The 22,569-nt window shown below is 47.3% G+C and overlaps 1 protein-coding gene across 4 annotated transcripts in view; it reads right to left on the bottom strand.

Moving 5' to 3' along the window:
• pigf (phosphatidylinositol glycan anchor biosynthesis, class F) overlaps positions 1 to 22,569 on the bottom strand; it is an 86,657-nt gene that overhangs the window by 38,728 nt on the left and 25,360 nt on the right. The window contains exons 4-5 of one of the 4 annotated variants that reach the window (XM_038813138.1): positions 13,469 to 13,577; positions 13,263 to 13,365 (exon numbers count right to left, since the gene is read on the bottom strand). The exons of 1 other annotated variant lie outside the window; for it this stretch is intronic. In XM_038813138.1, the coding sequence (XP_038669066.1) occupies positions 13,270 to 13,365; positions 13,469 to 13,577 (205 nt within the window). In that variant the 3' untranslated portion in view covers positions 13,263 to 13,269. Of the gene's footprint in view, positions 1 to 13,262; positions 13,366 to 13,461; positions 13,578 to 22,569 lie in introns of all 4 variants that reach the window. 2 more of the 4 variants (XM_038813158.1, XM_038813130.1) reach the window with 2 other exon arrangements.

The following is a 22,569-nucleotide window of genomic DNA, read 5'->3' as shown; positions in this document are numbered from 1 at the left end:
GACAGCATTTGTTGCCTGCGGTTCACAAAAAGGTAGTCAAAACGCATTGTTAATAAATAAAGTTAATCTTCTTTAACAGATAACAATAATGAAGTTTTAAATACTCATGGACTCAAAAAAGCTAAACATTGAAATGACAGTAACAGAATAGAATTGGAACCGACAACCATTAAAAACGATTATACACAGGTAACAGCAGCAACTAATGATATCACAGCACTTATTGACATCGCAATGGATTTAAATAAGATACATAATAATAACACTCAATAACACACCTCCTCCCCTTAAATTTTAGAACCCTGGGGAGAAGGGTCATTGAGTATCCATATTAGGTGACCTGACATACGACGTGGCTAGACTTGGCGAACCTCATAAATCTTATCCATTACTTGAGAACAACGAAGGGGTCTTAAATGACAAGGCCCATGCCCTTTTACTCACTCTTGTGCCCTGGCTGTTATATGCAATGTCTACCTCTAACGCTCCAAGAAATGTACCCGCCGGTGTACATCCGAAGATGGATTCCTGGACTTGAGTGCTGTGTGCTGGGCCACACCTTTGAAAAGAGTTTTCTGGTTTGTTATTAAATTGTAACAGCTAAAGGGGGAAATTTATTAAGGGTCATACATAGAGTACTGTAGCTGTGTGGAGTATTTATATTAGTAGTTGACAAAAATGATTACTGCGTGTGTTTATAAAAATGTTAACTAAATTCGTAGAATAAACTTTGTTTTTGATTAAAAGTGCTTAAGGCCTCTGTTGAATAACACCGGAGAGGCAGGCCCTTATGCTCATTGGAACCAAAATAAATAAACAGTTGTAGGTCAGGTGAACTCCATGATATACTTTGGAGTTTTCTAAACCCTGGCCCATAACACCTGGAATCACAACACAACTGAATTAACCAATAACTCTTAGAAAAATACCCAAAGCCTTTGGCCCATTATTATGAGGTGCTTCGAGAGGTTTGTCATGAGACGCATCAACTCCATACTCCCAGAATGCCTAGATCCACTGCAATTCGCATTCGCCACAACCAGTTCACAGCTGTCACCATCTCCCTGGCCCTGCACTCATCCCTGAAGCATCTCGATAAAAATTAAAATGAAATGAAATGAAAATCTCTTATTGTCACAAATGAAGTTACTGTGAAAAGCCCCTAGTTGCCACATTCTGCCGCCTGTTCGGGGAGGCTGGTACAGGGATTGAACCCGCGCTGCTGGCCTGCCATGGTCTGCTTTAAAAGCCAGCTACTTAGGCCTGTACAAAACCAGTAAGCACCCCTACATCAGACTCCTATTCATTGACTATAGTTCTGCCCTTAATACCATAACCCCAGTCAAGCTCATACCAAAACTCCAAAACCTAAGACTTGACTCCTCCCACTGCAACTGGATCCTCAACTTCTGACCCATAGACACAATCAGCAAGGATAAACAACAACACCTCCTCCATGATAGTTCTCAATACTGGGGTCCCGCAAGGCTGCATATTTAGCCTTCTGCTATGCTCTCTATACACACACGACTGTCTGGCAAAATGTGGCTCCACCTCCAACTACAACTTTGCTGATGACACGACTGCAGTGGGTCGGATCTCGAACAATGATGAGTCAGAGGGAGGGAGGATGGAGATAGAGAACCTAGTGGAGTGGTGGAAGGACAACAATCTCTCCCCCAATGTCAGCAAAATTAAAGAGCTGGTCGTTGACTTCAGGAAGCAACGTATCGTACACACCCGTCTGCAGTCTGCATCAATGATGCAGAGGTGAAGATGGTTGACAGTTTCAAATTCCTAGGTGTTGACATCACTAATAAGCTGTCCTGTCCACCTATGTCGACGGTACGACCAAGAAAGCACAACAGCACCTATACTTTCTCAGGAAACTAAGGAAATTCGGCAGTCCACATTGACTCTTGCCAGCTTTTACAGCTGAACCATAGATAGCATCCTATCAGGCTGCATCATAGCCTGGTATGACAACCGCTCGGCCCAGGACCGCAAGAAACTACAGAGAGCCATGAACAAAGCCCAGTCCATTATGCGAACCCGCCTCCCATCCATTAACTCTGTCTACACCTCTCGCTGCCTTGGGAAAGCAGGCAGCATAATCAAATACCTCTTCCACCCGTCTCATTTACTCTTCCAACTTCTTCCATCGGGCAGGAGATACAAAAGTCTGAGAACACGCACTAACAAGTTCAAAAATAGCTTCTTCCCCGCTGTTACCAGACTCCTAACTGATCCTCTTATGGACTGATCTGATCTCTTCACACATCTTCTCTACTGAGTGGTACTACACACCATATGCTTCACCCGATGTCTTGTCTATATATTTACAATTTGTATTTATGTATGCCTGATGTATTTTTTTCCATGTATTATGATCTATCTGGACTGTACGCAGAATAATACTTTTCACTGTACCTCTGGACATGTAACAATGACCAAATTCAATGAAATCCAATCCCTTGGCTGCCCAATAATTACAGTCACCAGGTTTCTAAATTTAAATAATTACTTTTTATTTATAACAAGAATTAGAATGAAATATGCAGAAAATACAATTGGTTCACTATTATCTAATTTCTAATCCCTCACTTTAACTTGCACCCACCCTTTGCACACACACGAATGACAAACACAGAGGGGAGTAAAACAAAAGAATAGTAAAAGATAAGAGTTGTTGTTTCAGATGGTTGTTTCCAGCACACTGCCCTTCAACTCAGGCTTTCCGGTCGGGATTTCTACTTTACAGTCTGTAATGGTTTTCACTGTAGGTTCGTGCAGGTCTCTGCAATTTCAGAAATACAGCAACTCACAATCTTTCTGGAGAGAGAGAGAGAGAGAGAGAGAGTCCTTCCCCCTGAGTGTCCAGATTCAAACTTGGCTTTCTTTAGATCTCTGAAAATCATCCCACTCAGACAGGATCCAATCACCACCTGTTACCGGGCAGAACGTGACCTTCTGGCCAGCCAATCAATCGAACTGAGTCCCACCCCATCTCTCGGGTGCCAAAAGATCTGGGCCTTGCTGTTCAAAGCTAGCAGCACCATATACTATATTCTAACTTCTGTAATTCCTCCTTCTCTCTGCTGTTTGACTTAAAGATACATGTCCATTGAGCATCCATGGATCAAAGGCAAAAATAAAGAAAGAGGAAATAAGGGAACCAAGAGGAAGGACCCTTACATAATAAAAATGACCAGAGGGAAAGAGGATCAGTGTATGTGATGGGAAAGTGTGAGAGTGTGTGTGTGTGTGTGTATGTGTGTGTGTATATGTGTGTGTGTATGTGTTGGTTTGAAGTGGCGAGAATGTGAGAGAAACCAGAGATTGGGTGTAAGGCAGATTCACACTCACTCCGACATACTCACCATGGCACCAAACTCTCCCTGGGCCCGACATGACCTCGCCCTCAATCAATATGATCATGACTGATTTAGGATTCAACTGCATTTCCCCATATCCCTTACTTCCCCGACACACAAAACTCTCGCTATCTAAGCCTTTACAGTATTCAACGATGGAGCATCCACAACACTCCTGACATAAAGGGCGGGATTCGCCGAGCCCCGTGCCGATCCAGAGAATCGCCACAACCGCGCCACGCCGCTCCGACGCCGGCATGCGATTCTCCGAGGAGCGGAGAATGGCCGCCATTTGCACCGGCGCGGCACCGGTCACAGGCCGCTGTCTCCAGCCTTGATGGGCTGAGCAGCCGAGCGGAAACGGCAGAGTCCCACCAGCGCCGTCCATACCTGCTGACAGCCGGCGGGAACTCTGCCCAGGATCGGGGGGGGGGGGGGCTCCTTCACCGGGAGGGGCCGCCGATGAGGTCTGGCCCACGATTGGGGCCCACCGTTCGGCAGATCGGCCTCTCCAGCCCCGGCCCTATTTTGGTACGCGGCCGGCCCCCGAGCCCCCAGGCATGTTGCGTCGGGGTCGGCGCGTTGAGGAAGTCCCCTGCACATGCGCAGGTTGGCACGGCACCACTGCGCATGTATGGATTGGTGCGGCGCCCATCTGGCGCTGGGAAGGGCGGCTCGAGCGGCATGATTCACTCCAGCGCTGTGCTGGCCCCCTGTCGGGGCCAGAATCGGTAGTGCCCGCGCCCGTTTCGCACCGTCGTGAAATGTGACAGCATTCACGATGGCGCGGACGCTCTGCCTCCATTTTGGAGAATCCCCCCCAAAGAATTCCAAAGATGTAGAACCCTTTGAGTGAAGTACTTTCTCCTCATCCCAGTCCTAAACAGTCAGCCCCTTTTTCCGAGACCTGAGGTGCGATCGAACCAAACAGGATCTATGCCCCATAGCGAGCGCGTTTAGCCGCGGGTTACCCCGTGCTTGCAGCGCCGAGAAACACAATGCTATCTAACGCAACTCAAGTTAGGTATGGGGCCTCAGCGGGGAACAGGCGGCCAAGGTTACTCTTAGTTCAGTTTCCTTCACTGAGGAGCCCCGCTCGGTAAAACCCCTCCGTGCAGGGAGAGAATGGGACTCCATTTTTAAATGGAGACCCGATCTCTCGACCCTCGGACGTGACCCCCGAACCCCCCTCCCCCAAAAGTCCAACTCACCTGTAAGGGGGTCCTCTGCCCCTCCCTTGCACCCCACCTTACACGCACAGGAGACCCCAGGGCCTGATCACCACCGTGCAGAAAATGCCAGTTTGGCAACTTGGCACTGCCAGCCTGGCACCCTGCCAGTGCCCCCACCAGCTGGGAGTGTCACCTTGGCAGTGCCAGGCTTGCACCAGCAGCCACCCTGCCCAGGCAGCAAGCAGCTAGGGGCCTCTAATCCCCTGGGAAACCCCCACAAGTGCAGTTCCATCTGATTTCATTTCTGGGGACCAGTACTGAATGACGCTCGCCCGAGGTGTCCAGCGCAAAGGAGATCGGTCCCAACACACTGTTTACCTCGGGGAACTGCACATTAGTGACAGACTAACTGTCTCACTCTAATATGTAGATTTGCCTAAAGATGATCCCATCCACAATGGGCGGGATCACATCACGAAGTCTCGTGAGATTGCGTTAGTTCTTAAAAGGCATGGCGGGGTCTCTCGGCATTTACTGACCATGTTGCACTGCAGCGCGTTGCTTTTAGGGTGCAGCGTGGCTGTTGGATCGCGCCCCATGCTCTTGTGGTTTCAGCGTCCTGACTAGTGGAAACAATCCCTCAGGGTCCACCCCAACAAGCTCCTTCAGAAATCTGAGGGATTCATTGAGAACGCCTCTCATGTTTTTAAACTCCAGAGAATAAATGGGCAATTTATTTAGCCTCTTGTCATAGGATAACCCCTTCATCCCAGGGGCCACAACTACAAGAAGTTGCCTTCTTTTATCAAATCTTCAGTGATCTGCAATAAGGTACGTTCACGCTTCATTTCTGTGAGGAGGAGGAGCAAAAAGGAGCACTGATAATTGGAAGAACCTAATCACTGGCTGACGTCTCAACTCAATTCTGTCAGTGCAATTAATGGATCGCCTGGCAAAATACCGTATCTTGTTGCACTGTCTGGAATTAATTATATTTAAATATAGCAAGTGGCGTGGAGGGGGTGATGTGGGGAAAGTACAAAAGTTGATAACTTAGCTAAAAGAAAGATTTAGCATATGGGCTTGTACTCAAGTCAGACGCAACTGTTTTTCTCTCTTGGATCCTTACACCTTCAGCAAAATGAGCTTGGGAGTGACAAGTATATGAAGTTCAGAAAAGTTGTGGGATGATAAAAGGAGTTTTACCCAACTTTACCCAATATCGAACTGCAGTGAACACCAATGCTGGGGTTCTCATAGTTACATTCCTCATCTGAAGCAAAATACTCACTTTCTGACAAAACTAATGGAAAAATTCTCACCGATCTACATAAAACACTAGTTTGGTCTTAAATGGAGTATTACACCCAGTTCTAGCCACCGCACTTTAGCAAGGATGTGAAGGTATTAGAGAAAGTGATCAGTTTAATGAAAATGGTTCCAAGAATGAGTACATCAGTTATGTAGCTAGATCGCAGAAGCTGGAGCTGTTCTCCTTGGAGAAGATACGGTCGAGAGGAGATTTGATGAGATTATTTAAAATCATAAGGGTTCTGGACAGAGTAGATACGGAGAAATGTTTCCCGTTGATGGAAGGATTGAGAACCGCAGGACAGATTTAAGGTAAATGGCAAAAAGAAGCAATGGTAATATGAGGAAACACTTTTTAAAAAGACACATCAAGTATTTAGGATTTGGGATGCATTGCCTGAGAACAAGGTAGAGGCAAATTCAACTGTGGCTTTCAGAACAGTATTGGATCGGAATAGGAAGGATTTGCAGGGCTATGAGGAAAAGGCTTGGGAGTGGCACGATGGGACCTGCTCTTCGAGAGAGCAGGCACAGACATGGCATGCTAAATGACTTTCTCCTGCAGCAATCCTATGATGCTTCTTTCCCTTTTTCCAAGTGTGAATCCCTACAATCAAATTTCTGCCTCTTCCACAGGGCTGATAGATGTACCCAAAGCCACAAGCACAACATCGATGAATCTGGCCAGAGTAAACTATCCCTCCTCATCCTGTCTGCAGCTTTTTACAATGACTGACCAGACCATCCTTCCCCCAACTCCTCTCCTCTGCTAGACAGCTGCAAGGGACAGTCACCATTGTAACAATGTCCATCTCTACCGCTGCCTCAGTTGATCTGTTGCCGGAATCTTCATCTATGCCTTCGTTAACTCGTGGCTCAGCTATTTCAATGCATTTCTGGCCAGCCTCCCACATGTTGCTCTCTGTAAACTTGCAGTCATGTAAACCTCCGACACCTATGCTCTAACTTGCACAAGGTCCCATTCATTCATCACCCCCGCTCTCGCCGACCTACATTGGCTCTTTGTTAAGTAATTCCTCAAATTCAACATACTCATCTTGGTTTTCAAATTGATCCACTGCCTCACCCCTTCTATCTCTGTACTCTCCTCCAGTCCCACAACCCTTGGAGCTATCTGTACTTCTCAAACTCTGGCCTCTTGAGAATCCCCAATTTTAATAGATACGCCATTAGTGGCCATATCTTCAGCTGCCAAGACCCCAAACTCTGGAATTCCTTTCCCTAAACCTCTATTTCCTTCTTTGAGATGGTCCTGATAATCCACCTTTTCGAACCAGCTTCCGATTATCTATCCTAGTATCTCCTAATGTAGTTCAGTATCAAATTTGTTTTGTAATAATCTTGCAAATTGCTTTGGATATTTTATTAAATACAAGTTGATGTTGCCAGAGCCAGAGACTCACCTGTAATGCTTTCTCTTCCTGTTCCCACACTATTACCTCTGGAGTTCTCTAAACATCTAAGCTTGGCTCATCCTTCTCAGCTACAAGTCGTCATCACTGAGATTACTTGAAAACACTTCAGGTTCCAATATTTGCTGACTAAACCCAGCTTTAACCTCACCACCAGCTCTCTCGGTTCCTCCAATGCCTTTGGTTTACCATGCTGCTTGTCAGACATTTCAACACTGAATGAATCGAGATTTCCTTCAATTAAATATTAGGTAGTCCCATTAGTGATTGTCTGCCATCCCAGTCATCAAGTCTATTCCCTAACCGTTGGCTCTATTCCTCTGCCTAGCACAGTCTGAGGCTCAGCCAATTTGCACCCTTGGTGGTCCATTTGACCCGAAACCTCATATCCACTTCATTACCAAGCCTGTCTACTTCCACCTCTGTAAACATCGCCCATCTCTACTCCAGCCTTAGCTCGTCTGCTGCTGAAACCCTCTCCCAAGCCATTGCCACCTCCGGGCTCAACTATTCAAGTGCTCTCCAGACATGCCCCCCCCCCCATCTTGCACATTCCACTGACAATAGATAGGATGAGGAAATATTAGGGATTATGAGCAGGGGCTAAACTAAAAAGCAGAATCACAAAGGTAGGTTACTGCCTGAGATATGAACAAAAAGATTAACAAAATTAGAGCGATGAATGTGTGGCTCATAAATTGGCATGGGAAAAATGGGTTTTGATTAATGAGACATTGGTACCACTGGGGAAAATGCCACCTGCACCATTGGAACGGTCTTCACAGGAACCATGCTGGGAGAAGTGTTCAGGATAGTTATATAACTCAGGCAGTAGAGGGCTTAAGCTAAATAGAGAGGGCAAGGGATCACGTGAGGGGAGGTGTGGTACAATAAAGAGAAAGGAAAAGGTAACAGAGCAGGATAGTGATATGGGTAATGTTAGCCAGAATGTGACAGAAAGGGACAGAATCTACAAACTTAACAGTGTACGAGCGGGAAAGGTCAGAGTTTTCAAGGATGGTAAAGACAGGATTAAAGGCTCTGGATCTGAATGCGTGCAACATTCGTAACAAAAAAAATTTATTGAAAGCAAAAATAGAAACAAATAAGCAAGATATTATAGCATTTCAGAGTCATGGTTGTAAGGTGACCAAAGATGGAACTGATGTATTCAAATTTGACATTTCGGAAAGATGGGAAGATAGGGAACGGGTAATCTCTGTTAATTGAGGATGACACAAGTACAGTAGTAAAAGATGACATTAGTTCAGATGATATACAATCAATTTCTGCAAAAAAAGAAATATCAAAGGTAAGAAGGCTCCCTAATAATAGCTATGCTGTGGGACACAGTATACAGGAAAAAATAATCCAAGAAAGGTGCCGCAATAATCATGGGCGATTACAATCTTCATATTGATTGGGCAATGCCCCAAGTATGGTTGGTCCATTCACATGGTGCAGAGTAGAAAATGTAGAGGTGCAGATACCTGAACAACTATCGTGCATTTCAGACACATAGAGCCTGTGGCAGAAAGCATCCAGGAAAATTGGTCCCTTTTTTCCCCAGTGTAAATATCGATGATAAACAGATTTATTGTTCACCCCAAACACACCACATTCATATTTCTGTTTGTAGGTGGCAGGATACTGACTCCTGAATTCACCTGAATCATAAACATGTCAAAATGAAAACCATTTGATTTCTATTAGGTTTTATTAGTCAAACATTTAAAATTTATTATCCTGTGAGAAGCTATCGTTTTCAACCAGAACGCAATGTGCTTCTTTTCCATGTTATCAATCAATCAATCAATCAAGGGACAACGATTAGTACTGGTTCAAGAAAATTAAAGAAATTGTGACTTCTCTTTGGAAAAGAGAAGACGCAGAGCAGATTTGATCGTGGCGTTCAAAATCATGAGGGGTCTGGACAGAAACCATCCCTATTGTTGAGATTGAGAATGAGGAGACACAGATTTAAAGTAATTGACGAAACAACAAACCATGAGGAAAAATCTGAGCAAGTGGTTAAGATCTGGAATTTGCTGCCTGAGGGGTTGCTGCAGGCTAGTTCAATCGAGTCATTCAAAAGAGATTTGGAATGCCTTCCGACAAGGTATAAGTTATAGGGTTCCGAGGAGAAGGTGTAAGAATGGTACCAGGCGAATTGCTCATGTGTACAGCTGGTACAGGCAACGGGCCAAATGGCCTCCTTCTGTGCTGTAACAATTCTGTGAAATCAGATTGCCCAAGGTAACCTGGAAAAGAAATTCATAGAGTGCATTCGGGACAATTTGTGAGAGCAGTATATTCTAGTGCCAACCAGACCGCAGGCTATTCTAGAGCTGGCAGTGTGCAGGGAGACAGGATTAATTAATGGCCTCCGAGTAAAGGAGCCTTCAGGCAACAACAATCATAGCATGATAGCCTCACGGTAGCATGGTGGTTAGCATCAATGCTTCACAGCTCCAGGGTCCCAGGTTCGATTCCCGGCTGGGTCACTGTCTGTGTGGAGTCTGCACGTCCTCCCTGTGTGTGCGTGGGTTTCCTCCGGGTGCTCCGGTTTCCTCCCACAGTCCAAAGATGTGCGGGTTAGGTGGATTAGGTAGGGTGATCATTGCTCGGCACAACATCGAGGGCCGAAGGGCCTGTTCTGTGCTGTACTGTTCTATGTTCTATGTTCTATTAGAATTTCACATTCAGTTTGATGCTGAGAAGCGTGGATCGAAGGCGAATGACTTAAAATTTTTAAAAAGGCAATTATAAAGGTACGAGCACAGTGTTGGCTAAAGTGACTGAAAAATAGGCTAATAGTAGCGAAAGTGTCAGACATTTAAGGAAACTGGCCTCCCCGAACAGGCGCCGGAATGAGGTGACTAGGGGCTTTTCACAGTAACTTCATTGAAGCCCACTTGTGACAATAAGCGATTATTATTATTTTACTTGTCCACTTTGTCAGGAAAAATAACAAAGCATATTATTTGATTAGATAGACTGCATAATTCTGTGGTACAGAGGGATTGGGGTATCCTGGTACTTGAATCACAAAAGGTTGGTATGCAGATGCAGCAAGTGATTAAGAAAGCAAATGGAATGTTGCATTTATTGTAAGGGGAATTGAGTCTAAAAGTAGCAAGTGTTTCTGCAGCTGCAGAGGGCCTTAGATGAGGCACAACTGAAGTACTGAGTGCAGATATGGACTCGTTCATAAGAAAGGATACAATTACAGTGGCAGTTCTGAGAAAGTTCACTTGACTTATTCCTCAGATGAAGGGGCTATCTTATGAGGAAATGTTGGACAGGTTGGGCCTATCTTTAGAAGAATCAGAGATGATCTTATCGCAATATAAAAAATCCTGATGGGACTTGGCAGTATGGATGCTGAGAGGAGGTTTCCCCATGTTGGGCAGCAACACATAGTCCTCCCACCTCCATTGCCGAATGCAGTTCGCCATTGGCCACCAGAATCCACCGAAGTCAATGGCCATGCCACTTAGGGTCACCTTCAGCCAGACTGGAAGATGCTGCAGGCAGGGTGGGCCTCAAGAACACAGTTTAAAATTAGGGGGGGCTTCTACTTAAAACTGAGACAAGGAGATATTTTTCCCTCTCAACAGGTCTTTGGAATTTTCTTATCCAGAAAGCAATGGAGGATGGATCATTTGGTATATTCAAGGCTGAGTTGGATACATTTTTAATTGACAAGGGAGTCAAGGGTTATGGAGGGCGAACAGGAAAGTGGAGTTAAAGCCACAAACAGATCAGCCATGATCTTATCGAATGGAGGATCAGGCTCGAGGGGCTGAATGGCTTATTCCTGCATCCAATTCTTCTGCTCTTGTAGAGTTTGTCAAAACCTCTGCTGCCATATCTTAACTTGCTGTAAGTATTATTGACCTATCCTCCCTGTGGGCTTGCAGGCCTACACTAGCTCCCTTTCTGACAATGCTTAGATTTAAGAATGCTCATTCTTACTTACTGTTATAACCTGCCTGATTACTATTGGCTGGGGACTATTGCCAATTCAACAATCCTTAGTGAGTATGAGCTTCCCCCAATGAAGGGGGTGGAGAAATCATTAGCAGATTCACCTGCATAAACAGAGCTGGCCAGTGTGGAACCAGCTAGAGAGGAGAGAGCAGTGGTGGAGTACTGCTGCTGTTGTATATATGTAATTTTGACTCTACAAACTCGTGCTGGATTCTTCATGGCCCTCACGAAACTTACAAAACCCTCCGTGCCTCTCCCTATCTCGGCATCCTCCTCGAGCCGTGCAATCCTCAAACCTCTGCTCTATCACAAGGCCAGAAGTGGGGATGCTGATGATTGTGAACACTACTGTGCACCTGTGGAACTCTTCAGATACGGAAACAATTTGTGACCGCATGCTGGACAACATTCAGGTTTGGACGGCTAAATGATGCGAGGAAACGACCATCTCCAACATGAGAGAATCTAACCATTTTCCTTTGATGGTATTATCACTGAATCTCCCATATTAAATATTCTTGGAGTATTCGCTGACCAGAATCTCAGCTGGATAAGGCAGTTGAGTTTCAAGACCAGGCCAGAGGCTGATAATTCTGTGGTAAGTAACCCACCTTTTGCATCTCCAAAGCCTATAAAGGCAGAAGTCAGGAGTGTAACGGAATGCTCTCCAGTTGCCTGGATGACTGCAGCTCCAACAACACTCAAGAAGCTCAACATCATCCAGGATAACCCAGCCCAATTGGCACCCCACCCACCACCTTAAAACATTCAGTACCTGCACCATTGACACACAGTGGACACCAGTGTGTACCACATGCAAGGTGCACTGCAACAACTCATCCAAGCTCCTTCGACTGCACCTTCCAAACCTGCTATCTCTTCCCACCTAGAAGGAGAAAGGCAGTAGATACGTGGGACTACCATCACCTGCCAAGTTGCCCTTCAAGCCACACATCACCCGGACTTGGAATTCTATCATCATTCCTTCACTGCCGCTGGATCAAAATCCTGGAACTCTCTCCCTAACAGCACTGAGTACCTTTACCAGGTGGTTGACAGCATTTCAGGAATGGGGCTCAATCACCATCTTCTCAAAGGCAATTAGGGTTGGGTGACACTCTCATTCCACAATCAAATACAATAAATATCACTCCACCATTGGCACCCATGTTTTCAGTTGCCTAGGCCCAGAAATTACCTCCTTAAACATCTTCACCTCACTTTCCTCCCGTAAGAAACTCTTTAAAACCTACGTTTTTTTTAAATTTAAAGTACCCAATTCTTTTTTTTTCCAATTAAGGGGCATTTTAGTGTGGCCAATTCACCTACCTACCATGCACATCTTTGGGTTGTGGGGGGTGCGACCCACGCAAACACAGAGAATGTGTAAACTCCACACGGACAGTGACCTGGGACTGGGATGGAACCTGGGTCCTCAGCGCTGTGAGGCAGCAGTGCTAACCACTGCACCGCCATGCTGCCCAAAACCTACCACTTTGTCCAAGCTGGCCACTGTTCTGATATCTCCTTACATGGCTCAATGTCAAAATATGTTCAATATTGCTGCTGTGAAGTGCGTTTGGACATCCTAATATGACAAAATGCACTAAGCAGATACAATTTGGTGCTGTTATAAATAGGTCAAAGAACTGTACAAATGTTGACCCAGTTACTAAGTGGTTAAGTAACAGGCCATCTGCCGCTCATGCATGTGGTCGGTCAAATACAGAAATATGATGACTCCATGGAATTCTTGGGAGTCAAGGACCCCAATTTGCAAACCTGTGTATCAGTGATCTGAGGGCTTTGCATCTTGTTCGTTACCTAGTCCAGTGTAATTTATCCATGCATTAAACATGCCAGAACATTCCTCATCCTTCTAGATGAATACTTCTACTTTCAAATACGATTCTCAAAAGGCCCTTACATCATAATGTAATACACTGGCTCCAAGCATGTGGAATTTTAACATTACCTACCTTTATTTTAAGAATTGGAAACATACGTCCAGTTAATGGCATTCTTCCTTCCATTTCTGATACAGATACTTGTGAATTCCTGGTTCTTTTCAAACTCGTTCCCCTTCCCATTATGACATATTGATAAAAGAACAATACATCGCATGGAACAGTAGATCTTTCAGGACAACATACATTTTTCAGGATTCGTATGAACAACTGCATACCTGCCAAGGCCTGTCCCAGTCCAACGGAATAGGAATTGCACCAAGCCAAGCTCCAAATAAACTGCACATTGTGGTGATCTGAAGACTGGTATCCCAGATAGACATAGCCCTGTACAATGGAATGGGTAGATTAGTTACAAGGTCAATTCCGACTGTAATGCTGTTGAAAGATTGGGCTGCAGAAATGTGGTGTTGAGCATGCAAGGCTAAACTAGTTTGGGGAGGGAGGGAGAGGGGGAAGAGAGAAATAAAAGCAGCATGTGAAAGGGAGTGAGAGTACGATAGAGTTATGCTGTTGTTTCACCCTGTCTGTGACAGTTTTGTGTTAGCTCCCTTTCTAAGGGAAACTGATAGCCATTGGCCTTTGTCCAGTCAGCAGCATCCCAAGCTATCTTTAATTCTTGCCCTTGGGGAAGATTTGTTCCTGAGCAATTGTACTGCAATGTGGGCAAGTATGAGTTATGACATTATGTAGAATACATGGTTGTTCCTTGCCAGATATACTGACGTTTCTTAGAATGCCCCCATACCTGGCATCTCAATGCAACTTGGGTAGCTACATTAATTGTCCAACACTGATTGTCCCGGTGATGGACTTTCTTTTGACAGAGGGACTTGCTAAGTGACTTCTAAGTTAATCACGTATGTATGACTGGATTCACATGTATAATGGGTTGGAGTGGTTAGTTCCCTTTATTGAATTTGCTTTCACAACTTGCCACGGGGAGTCTGAACTCATGACCACTCGGTTGTTAGTCTAGTCGCAAAAACACAGCAATGCTGCACTGATTAGTGCACGGCAGCTAGATTTTGAAAGAGCTGGAGACCCGTTAGACAGCACTTTGCATAGGTCTGCCTGTGATTCAACATGCATTTCACACAAGGCACCTTTGCTTACTGGCCTACATTAGCTCCTGGTTATGCCTCAATTTTAAAATTCTCATCCTCGTTTTCAAAAACCTCTCTGGCCTTGCCCCTGCCCCCTACACGCATTTATGTTACGTCCTCGAGCCCTACAACCCTCCCAGATCGCTGCTCCTTTCTAATTCTGGTTGCTTGTGCACCCAACTATTTTACTCATTCCATCATTGGAGGCCATGCTTTCAATGGAATTCCCTCCCTAAACCTCTCTGACTCTCTACCCTCTTCTGAGACACTCTTAAAATCTACCTCTGACTAAACTTTTATTAATTGTCCAAATACATCCTTATGTGGCTCAATGCCAAAGTTCCTAATTTTGTTTGACCACACTTAAAGCCTTGGTAAGTTTTATTATGTTGTGAGAGGACAAAGACTTTCCACACTATGTATTTTTATATAAATAGATATCCTCAAAGCTATTACTAAAATATTTTAAAATGGACAAAGACTTTTTAAGAATGGTTTAATCCATGACTGTCTACAATATCAAAGAAACTTGTGCCTCGGTACCCCTAAAGAGGCACTAAGACCCCTACCTTGTAGACTGGTACAGGCCAAATTCAAACAGAGCTATATAAAGGCCATCTGTATTTCATAACCAAGCCTGCCTAACTGGGGTCTACTCGTCTGCTAGGACAAATGGCCACGCAACCTTCCTTTCAATGGTTGAGACATTTAACTATCTTAGGGATCCAGATGAGGGATACACATCCTTTGTCAATATCACTGAAGGGGTGGGAATCATGTGTCATGGACCTCCAGTTTGTGGAACCAGTAATATTGCCTTTCAAACGGCAATGTCAATCTGCTGTTTGCCATCCTAAAAGCAGCCACACAGAAAAGGAGTTCTGCTGAGGTTAAGCCCCTGGCCCCATCTACACTTTCTGCTGGAACTTCTGTAACGTTACCTCCAAGACTGATTCATCTCTGCTAGTCTATCGCATCATGTAAAAAGTCAACCCCACCAGAAAAGTGAAGTATACAGTATCGGATTTGAGCCTGTTGACCTCTGTGAAGAAATACTTCATTGGACTTTGATTCTGCACTCTGAACCCATGTGAAATCATATTTATTTTATCTATGGTTTCAGGGCTGTGAATCTTTATTTTCTTTATTCCTCTTACTATACAAATGCAAAGGAGGCAACGTTGCGACACTCATCCCGCATTTTGAATATGTTCTAACAAACTAACCCTTTCAGTTCATCGACTTTGGGTTTGCTGTGGGATTATTAATAGAAAATGGATCACTCAAAAACTGAGGGGTTGGGAAATACCGCTTATAAATAGGGAAGCAAATCAAAAACACCAGTTTATGGACGGGTGGCGATGGAGAAATTAGTACTGTTTAAATTAACCCCCTCATGTCCATAACAATGTTAACTGTCCTATATAAAATCAGGCTGTTCTCTATGTTGACCAAGCGTTGGGCTGTGACTCCTGATGGAGTGGCAATTGAGTCAGATTGTCACTAGGCAAGATCTGTGCAGTGCAGCACATCCTGGGGCCTACCATTGAGAGCAGCTCAGTTGCAGATAAGTAAGCTATTTCCCCTGAGGTGGGGGTTTGGGAGGAGATGTCAGACGTCGGGCCCGGTCAACTTTGGTGAGGGGGGGGGGGGGAATGGGTTGGCAGTCGGGCCTTGCAGGGTCCACCCCCATGTACACCGACCTGGAGCTCAAAAGGTTACGGTCAGTTATCATAAACCAACAAAGAAAGACAGTCTGGGATCCCTGTGAAATGCCCAAGACTACTTCAGAGTTGAAGCATTCCTTTTGACAGTTCTTTTAATGTGGACACCAAATACAAATTAATTTCACTCACTGGACTCTCCGAACAAGTTGTGAATTTTAACAACTACTGTCTTCATTTTAAACTTCCAGTAACAAGTTTATTTTTGGAAACAAACTAAGTAGTACTGTGAAAGCATAGTTGTAGTGGTTCCATCCCCGTGTTATTAAACACAACTAGCAAATGGAGAGTGCCCATATCATGTCATGTGACGAGATGTGAAAGCAGGTCATCTCTCAGTCAGCTGCAACTTGAAGCCAAATGGTGGTGGATTTTATTTCGGGAGCAGGATTACCCTGAGTGTATCATAGTCAAATACGCACAGCAGTGTGAAAAATCAATACATTAACACGGCATCAGCCTATTGCCAAAACTAATTGGTTATAAGATTGCACAATATCTTACGGTTCATGAAACCTTATGATACCATACATCTTCACGTTCTGCGTCATGATGACCTTTATTTCTCTCTCACTTATACACTTGCATCTACGACAGGACTCAGTCAAAAAAAACATTTTTAAATACATCAAACCAATGCCCCACATTAAATAAGCATCTTGCAGGTCACTGTGACTCACAATTGTACAACTAATTATGGTTATGTAATGCCTTTAATGTGCCAAAATATCCCAAGGCACTTTTATAAGCGCTGTCACAAATATTTGTCACATAAGGAGATATTAACACAAGTGACCAAAAACCTAATGAAAGAGGCAGATTTCAAAGAAGGTAAGTGGGGTCAGCAGGCACAGAGGTTGTCCCTTTCTTTCATTCTACAGTCTTCAATTTAAAAAAAAGCTTAGCACCATCATGTCATTACTGTCAGTGTATGTCTCATGTGCTTTCAAGCTATGGGCCTCGACTTTCCAACTAAATTTACCTATTTTTTCTTGATTGGCAATATATGAAAATAATTACTTCTCAGTTTTGTTAATGATACTCTATGCTCGACTTCCGGTGGCGGCGATGTTCGAGTGAGCCGCACATTCGGTGGGCTCTCACTCCGGCGGGGCTTTAGGGGCTGATTCCCCGCGATAGCGGGACCACGGAGCGGCAAAAAGGCGGCCGCGAAAGTGTTGGAGAGCGGGCTGCAATCTATGGAACTGCGGAAGGCCAGGAAGCAGAGGAAGAGAGAGAGAAAGGGACAGAAGCAAGGAGCAGAGGAAGCTGACCTGGAACCTAAGATGGCAGACACACGGACCCCGTACTCAGCAATCCAGCAGGTGCTGGATAACATGCTCCAGGAGATGAAAAACAGTTTTGAGTCGCTGAAGCGGGACAACTTGGACCCACTTCAGAAGGCAGTGGATCAGCTGAATCAGAGGCTGGATGCTCAAGATGTAAAAGTTAAGGAGCTGGGAGAGACGGTGGAGGAGCAGGCGGATGCGCAGACGATTGCGGCGTTAGACGTTGACAGGCTGAAGGAGCAGCAAAGAAGATTGCTGGACAGCGTGGTGGAGTTGGAGAATAGAGCCGCAGGAACAATCTGAGGATCGTCGGCCTCCCGGAGGGGGCTGAGGGAGCTGATGCCGCAGCGTTTGTGGCAGACCTGTTGATGCAGCTGATGGGGACTGAAGCCTTTCCGTGACCGCCGGAGCTGGAGGGGGCATACAGAGTGCAGGTGAGGCCGGGGGGGGGGGGGGGGGGGGGGGTTGTGGACAAGGAGCGGGTGCTGCGGTGGGCGAAGAGCGCCAGGAGCAGCATGTGGAACAACAGTGTTCTCTGTATTTACCAGGACCTAAGCCAGGAGGTGGATCGGCGGCGAGCAGCCTTTAAACAAGTCAAGGAGGTGCTGTTCAAGAAGCACGTGAAGTTTAGTCTGCTGTTCCCGGCCCGTATTTGGGTCACGCATCAGGGTCAACACCACTACTTCTCCGAGCCTGAAGAAGCGATGGACTTTGCGACGGAACAGAGGCTGGTCCCGAAAAGAGGTCCCACGGGCACGAATTAGGACCCGAGAACTATCGTCTGAAGGGACACCGAATGTGCCTGGACCGCTGTTCAATGGTCTGCTGGGTTAAAGGTGCCAAGTGGGACATTTGGGACTCTTCCCTTTGTTTTTGGTTACTGGTTTTTTCTTTTGTTTTTCTTTTCTTCCTCATTTTTCTGTTTTTCCTTTTCGTGCGGATTTTAATTTTTTGTGGGGCTCACTGAGGGCACTGGATCTGGTATGGTAACTAAGGGTGGCCGGTCAGCAAGGGGGGTTAAGGACGTGGGTTGGGGGGTTTTTGTTTTGTTGATGTCCATGCCTTCCTGTGCTAGTGAGTTTGCTCCAGTGGGTTGGAGAGGGGGATGGGGAGCCGGGGAGTAGGGATGAGGATGGGGAAACAATGGGAATGAGACAGGGGGCGCCGGAGTGATGAGTGACCGGGCTTGCAGATTGGCTAGTCAAGGGAGTCAGGTGGTGGGGGGGGGGGAGAATACAGCCAGTGGATGGCAGGGGTGGGGTTATCGGGGGTTTGTGGTGAATGTGATTCACACTATATATAGTTGCCAATATCACTTCATGTATATATGTTCGTTATCTACCCATTGTAAGTACAGTTGCAATATCCGACCACGCGGGGGAGTTGCTCTGGGAGTACGCGAGAGTTTGTACTGGGCTCCTCCCTTGGCTCAGCCCACGACTCCTCCCCCTGGGACCGATGTATAAAGATCAGTGCCTTAGAGCCAGCCTGCCATTTCACCTGAAATTCAACGACGAATAGGCTGGCTCTATTGTAAGTGTATTAAAGCCTCTGTTCAGATCCAACTACACGTGTTCGCTGAATGGATGGTTCCATCAGGGTTGTTCTGCTAACGTGAGAGGGATTTGAAGTAGGCAGTGGGAAGGAGGTTGAGGGTGGAGGCAGCCAAGAGGCGGGCCAGGAATGGCACGACGTGCGGGCCGGGGGTCGGCCCGAGAAAGGCTATGGCTGACCGGGGGGGCGGGGGTGGGGGTGGGGGGGGGGGGGGGGGGGGGGGGGGGGGGGGGTTGTGCTCCCCAACCAGGCTGATCACCTGGAATGTCAGGGGACTGAATGGGCCGGTTAAGAGTGCGCGGGTCTTCGCGCACTTGCGGGCTCTGAGGGCGGACGTAATTATGTTGCAGGAGACACATCTGAAAGTGTCTGACCAGACCAGGCTAAGGAAGGGCTGGATTAGCCAGGTCTTCCACTCGGACTTAGACTCGAAGTCTAGGGGGGTGGCAATCATGATCAACAAGCGGGTGCAATTTGAGGCGGAGGGCATAGCCGCAGACAGGGGGGGCAGATACCTGATGGTAAGGGGAAGAATGGAGGGCAGAAGAGTGGTGCTGGTGAATATATATGCCCCGAACTGGGATGACGTGAATTTTATTAAATGAGTGCTGGGGAAGATCCCGGACCTGGACTCTCGTAGGCTAATAATGGGGGGGACTTTAACATGGTCCTTGATCCGGCGCTGGATCGGTCGTGTCCCAAAACGGGTAGACCCCCAGCAATGGCAAGGGAGCTGAAAGGGTTTATGGAGCAAATGGGGGCAGTGGACCCCTGTGGAGCCAGACAGCCGACGAGAAGGGGCTACTCGTTTTACTCGCACATCCATAAAGTATATTCTAGGATAGACTTCTTTGTTCTAAGCAGGGACTGTACAGGGGAGGTAAAGAACACGGAATACTTGGCAATCACTATCCCGCACTGGGTAGACCTGCAGGTCGGAGGGGCGAATCACCAACGCCCGCAATGGAGGCTAGACGTGGGACTGCTGTCAGAGGAGGAGATCTGTGAGAGGCTACGGAGGTGTATGCAAAATTACTTGCAGGTGAATGATACGGGGGAGGTCTCAGCGGTGACCCTGTGGGAGGCGCTAAAGGCAGTCGTGCGGGGAGAGTTGATCTCAATTGGGGCCCACAGAGCCAAGGCGGACAGGGCAGAGATGGACAGATTGGTTAGGGAAATGGGTCGGATAGATGAAGAGCACGCGGAGTCCCCGGGGGAGGTTTTACTCAGGGAGAGACTAAAGGCGGAACTGGGGGCGCTATCCACGTGTAGGGCCGTGGAACAGCTTAGGAAGGCGAGGGGCGTGGTGTACGAGCATGGGGAAAAGGCTAGCAGACTGTTAGCGCAGCAACTCAGGAAGAGGGAGGCGGCCAGGGAAATAAGTAGAGTGATGGATGGGGAGGGGTGCAGAGTGGAGGACCCGGCAGGATTGAATAAAGGTATTCCGGGACTTCTATAGCAAGCTGTACACTTCGGAGCCTCTGGAAGAACCGGAGGAGATGAAAAGGTTTCTGGAAGGGTTAACATTCCCAACAGTAGGTGGGGGGGGGGGGGGGGGGGGGGGGGGGGCGAGTGGATGAGCTGGGGGCTCCGATTAGAGTGGAGGAGGTATTGGGGGGCCTAAAGGCCATGCAGTCGGGGAAAGCCCCGGGGCCGGATGGATACCCAGTAGAGTTTTATAGGAAGTTCTCCAAGTTAGTGGGCCCGGTCTTGGCAAGGGTTTTCAATGAGGCAAGGGACAGAGGGACCCTGTCGCCGACTATGTCGCAAGCCACTATATCACTGATATTGAAGCGGGGTAAAGACCCGGAGACGTGTGGGTCCTACAGGCCAATCTCCCTGATTAATGTAGATGCCAAGCTCCTGGCAAAGGTACTGGCGATTAGAATTGAGGACTGCGTACTGGAGGTGACTGGGAATGACCAAACTGGGTTCGTGAAAGGTAGGCAGCTGTCGGCCAACTTGAGAAGATTACTTAATGTGATAATGATGCCCCCGACGGGCAGGGAGGTGGAGGTAGTGGTGGCGATGGATGCCGAGAAGGCCTTTGACCGGGTGGAGTGGGGCTATCTATGGGAGGTGCTCGGACGGTTTGGGTTCAGGGAGGGACTGGTGAACTGGATCAAGTTATATCAGGCCCCAAAGGCCAGCGTCAGGACTAACAGAGAAGTGTCGGAGTACTTTAGGCTGTACCTTGGGACCAGACAGGGCTGCCCGCTCTCCCCGCTGCTGTTTGCGCTGGTCATAGAGCCGCTGGCGATTACGCTGAGAGCCGCAGAGGAATGGAAGGGGATGGTTAGGGGCGGGGTGGAACATAGGGTCTCTCTTTATGCGGACCACCTGCTCCTGTACGTGTCGGACCCACTGGCTGGGATGGGAAGTATACTGGAAACATTGAGGAAGTTCGGCCAGTTCTCAGGATACAAACTAAATATGGCCAAGAGTGAAATGTTTGTGGTACAGGCAAGGGGCCAGGAGAACAGATTGAGAGGGCTACCATTTAGGCTGGTTGAGGAAAATTTCCGGTACTTGGGGATCCAGGTGGCGCGAGACTGGGGCAGGCTGCACAAGTTAAATTTGGCCAGGGTGGTGGAGCAAATGAAGGGAGAGTTTCGGAGATGGGATGCACTCCCGCTGTCGCTGGCAGGGAGGGTGCAGACTGTAAAGATGACAATCCTCCCTAGATTCCTGTTCATTTTTTAGTGCCTCCTGATCTTTGTCCCACAGTCCTTCTTCAAAAGGGTTAACAAGATGATCATGAGCTTTGTCTGGACGGGAGAATCCCCGCGGGTGAAGAAGGCGATGCTTGAGAGGAGCGACAGCGAGGGAGGGCTGGCTTTGCCGAGTCTGATTAACTATTACTGGGTGGCTAATATCGCTATGATAAGGAAGTGGATGGTGGGTACGGGGTCTATCTGGGAGCGGGTGGAGGCGGGGCTCCAGCTTCGTGCAGGGGCTCCAGCTTGGCAGCCCTGGTCACGGCTCCTCTGCCGCTGCCGCCGGCCAGGTACTCCACCAGCCCGGCGACCCTGCGGATATGGGGCCAATGGAGGAGGCATGTAGGGGAAATGGGGCCGTCTGTCTGGGCGCCAATCTGCGACAGCCATCATTTTTTTCCCGGGAGTATGGATGGAGGGTTTCGAGCATGGCGGCGGGCGGGGGTGGGGAGGGTGGGCGATATGTTCCTGGAAGGGAGCTTTGTGAGTTTGAGGAGCCTGGAGGAGAAATTTGGTCTGGTGAGGGGAAATTATTTCAGGTACCTACAGTTGCGGGACTTTGTCCGTAGACAGGTCCCATCCTTCCCACGCCTCCCGCCAATGGGGATCCAAGACAGAATAGTCTCTAGGGGGGGAAGGAGGGGAGGGTAGAGTCTCTGATATTTTTAAGGTGCTCATGAAAGGGGAAGGGTCCCAGACGGAGGAACTGAAACTCAAATGGGAGGAGGAGCTAGGCGGGGAAATGGAGGACGGGCAGTGGGCAGAAGCTCTGAGTAGGGTAAATTCGACCACAACATGTGCCAGGCTCAGCCTGATTCAATTTAAGGTCGTTCACCGGGCCCACATGACGGTGGCTCGGATGAGCAAATTCTTTGGGGTAGAGGACAAATGCGCTAGGTGCGCAGGAGGACCAGCGAACCACGTACACA

Source organism: Scyliorhinus canicula, chromosome 1, assembly GCF_902713615.1.
Source record: "Scyliorhinus canicula chromosome 1, sScyCan1.1, whole genome shotgun sequence".
Classification (NCBI taxonomy): Eukaryota; Metazoa; Chordata; class Chondrichthyes; order Carcharhiniformes; family Scyliorhinidae; genus Scyliorhinus; species Scyliorhinus canicula.
The sequence above is the reverse complement of the archived record's forward strand: the minus strand, read 5'-3'. Positions and strand labels throughout refer to the sequence as shown.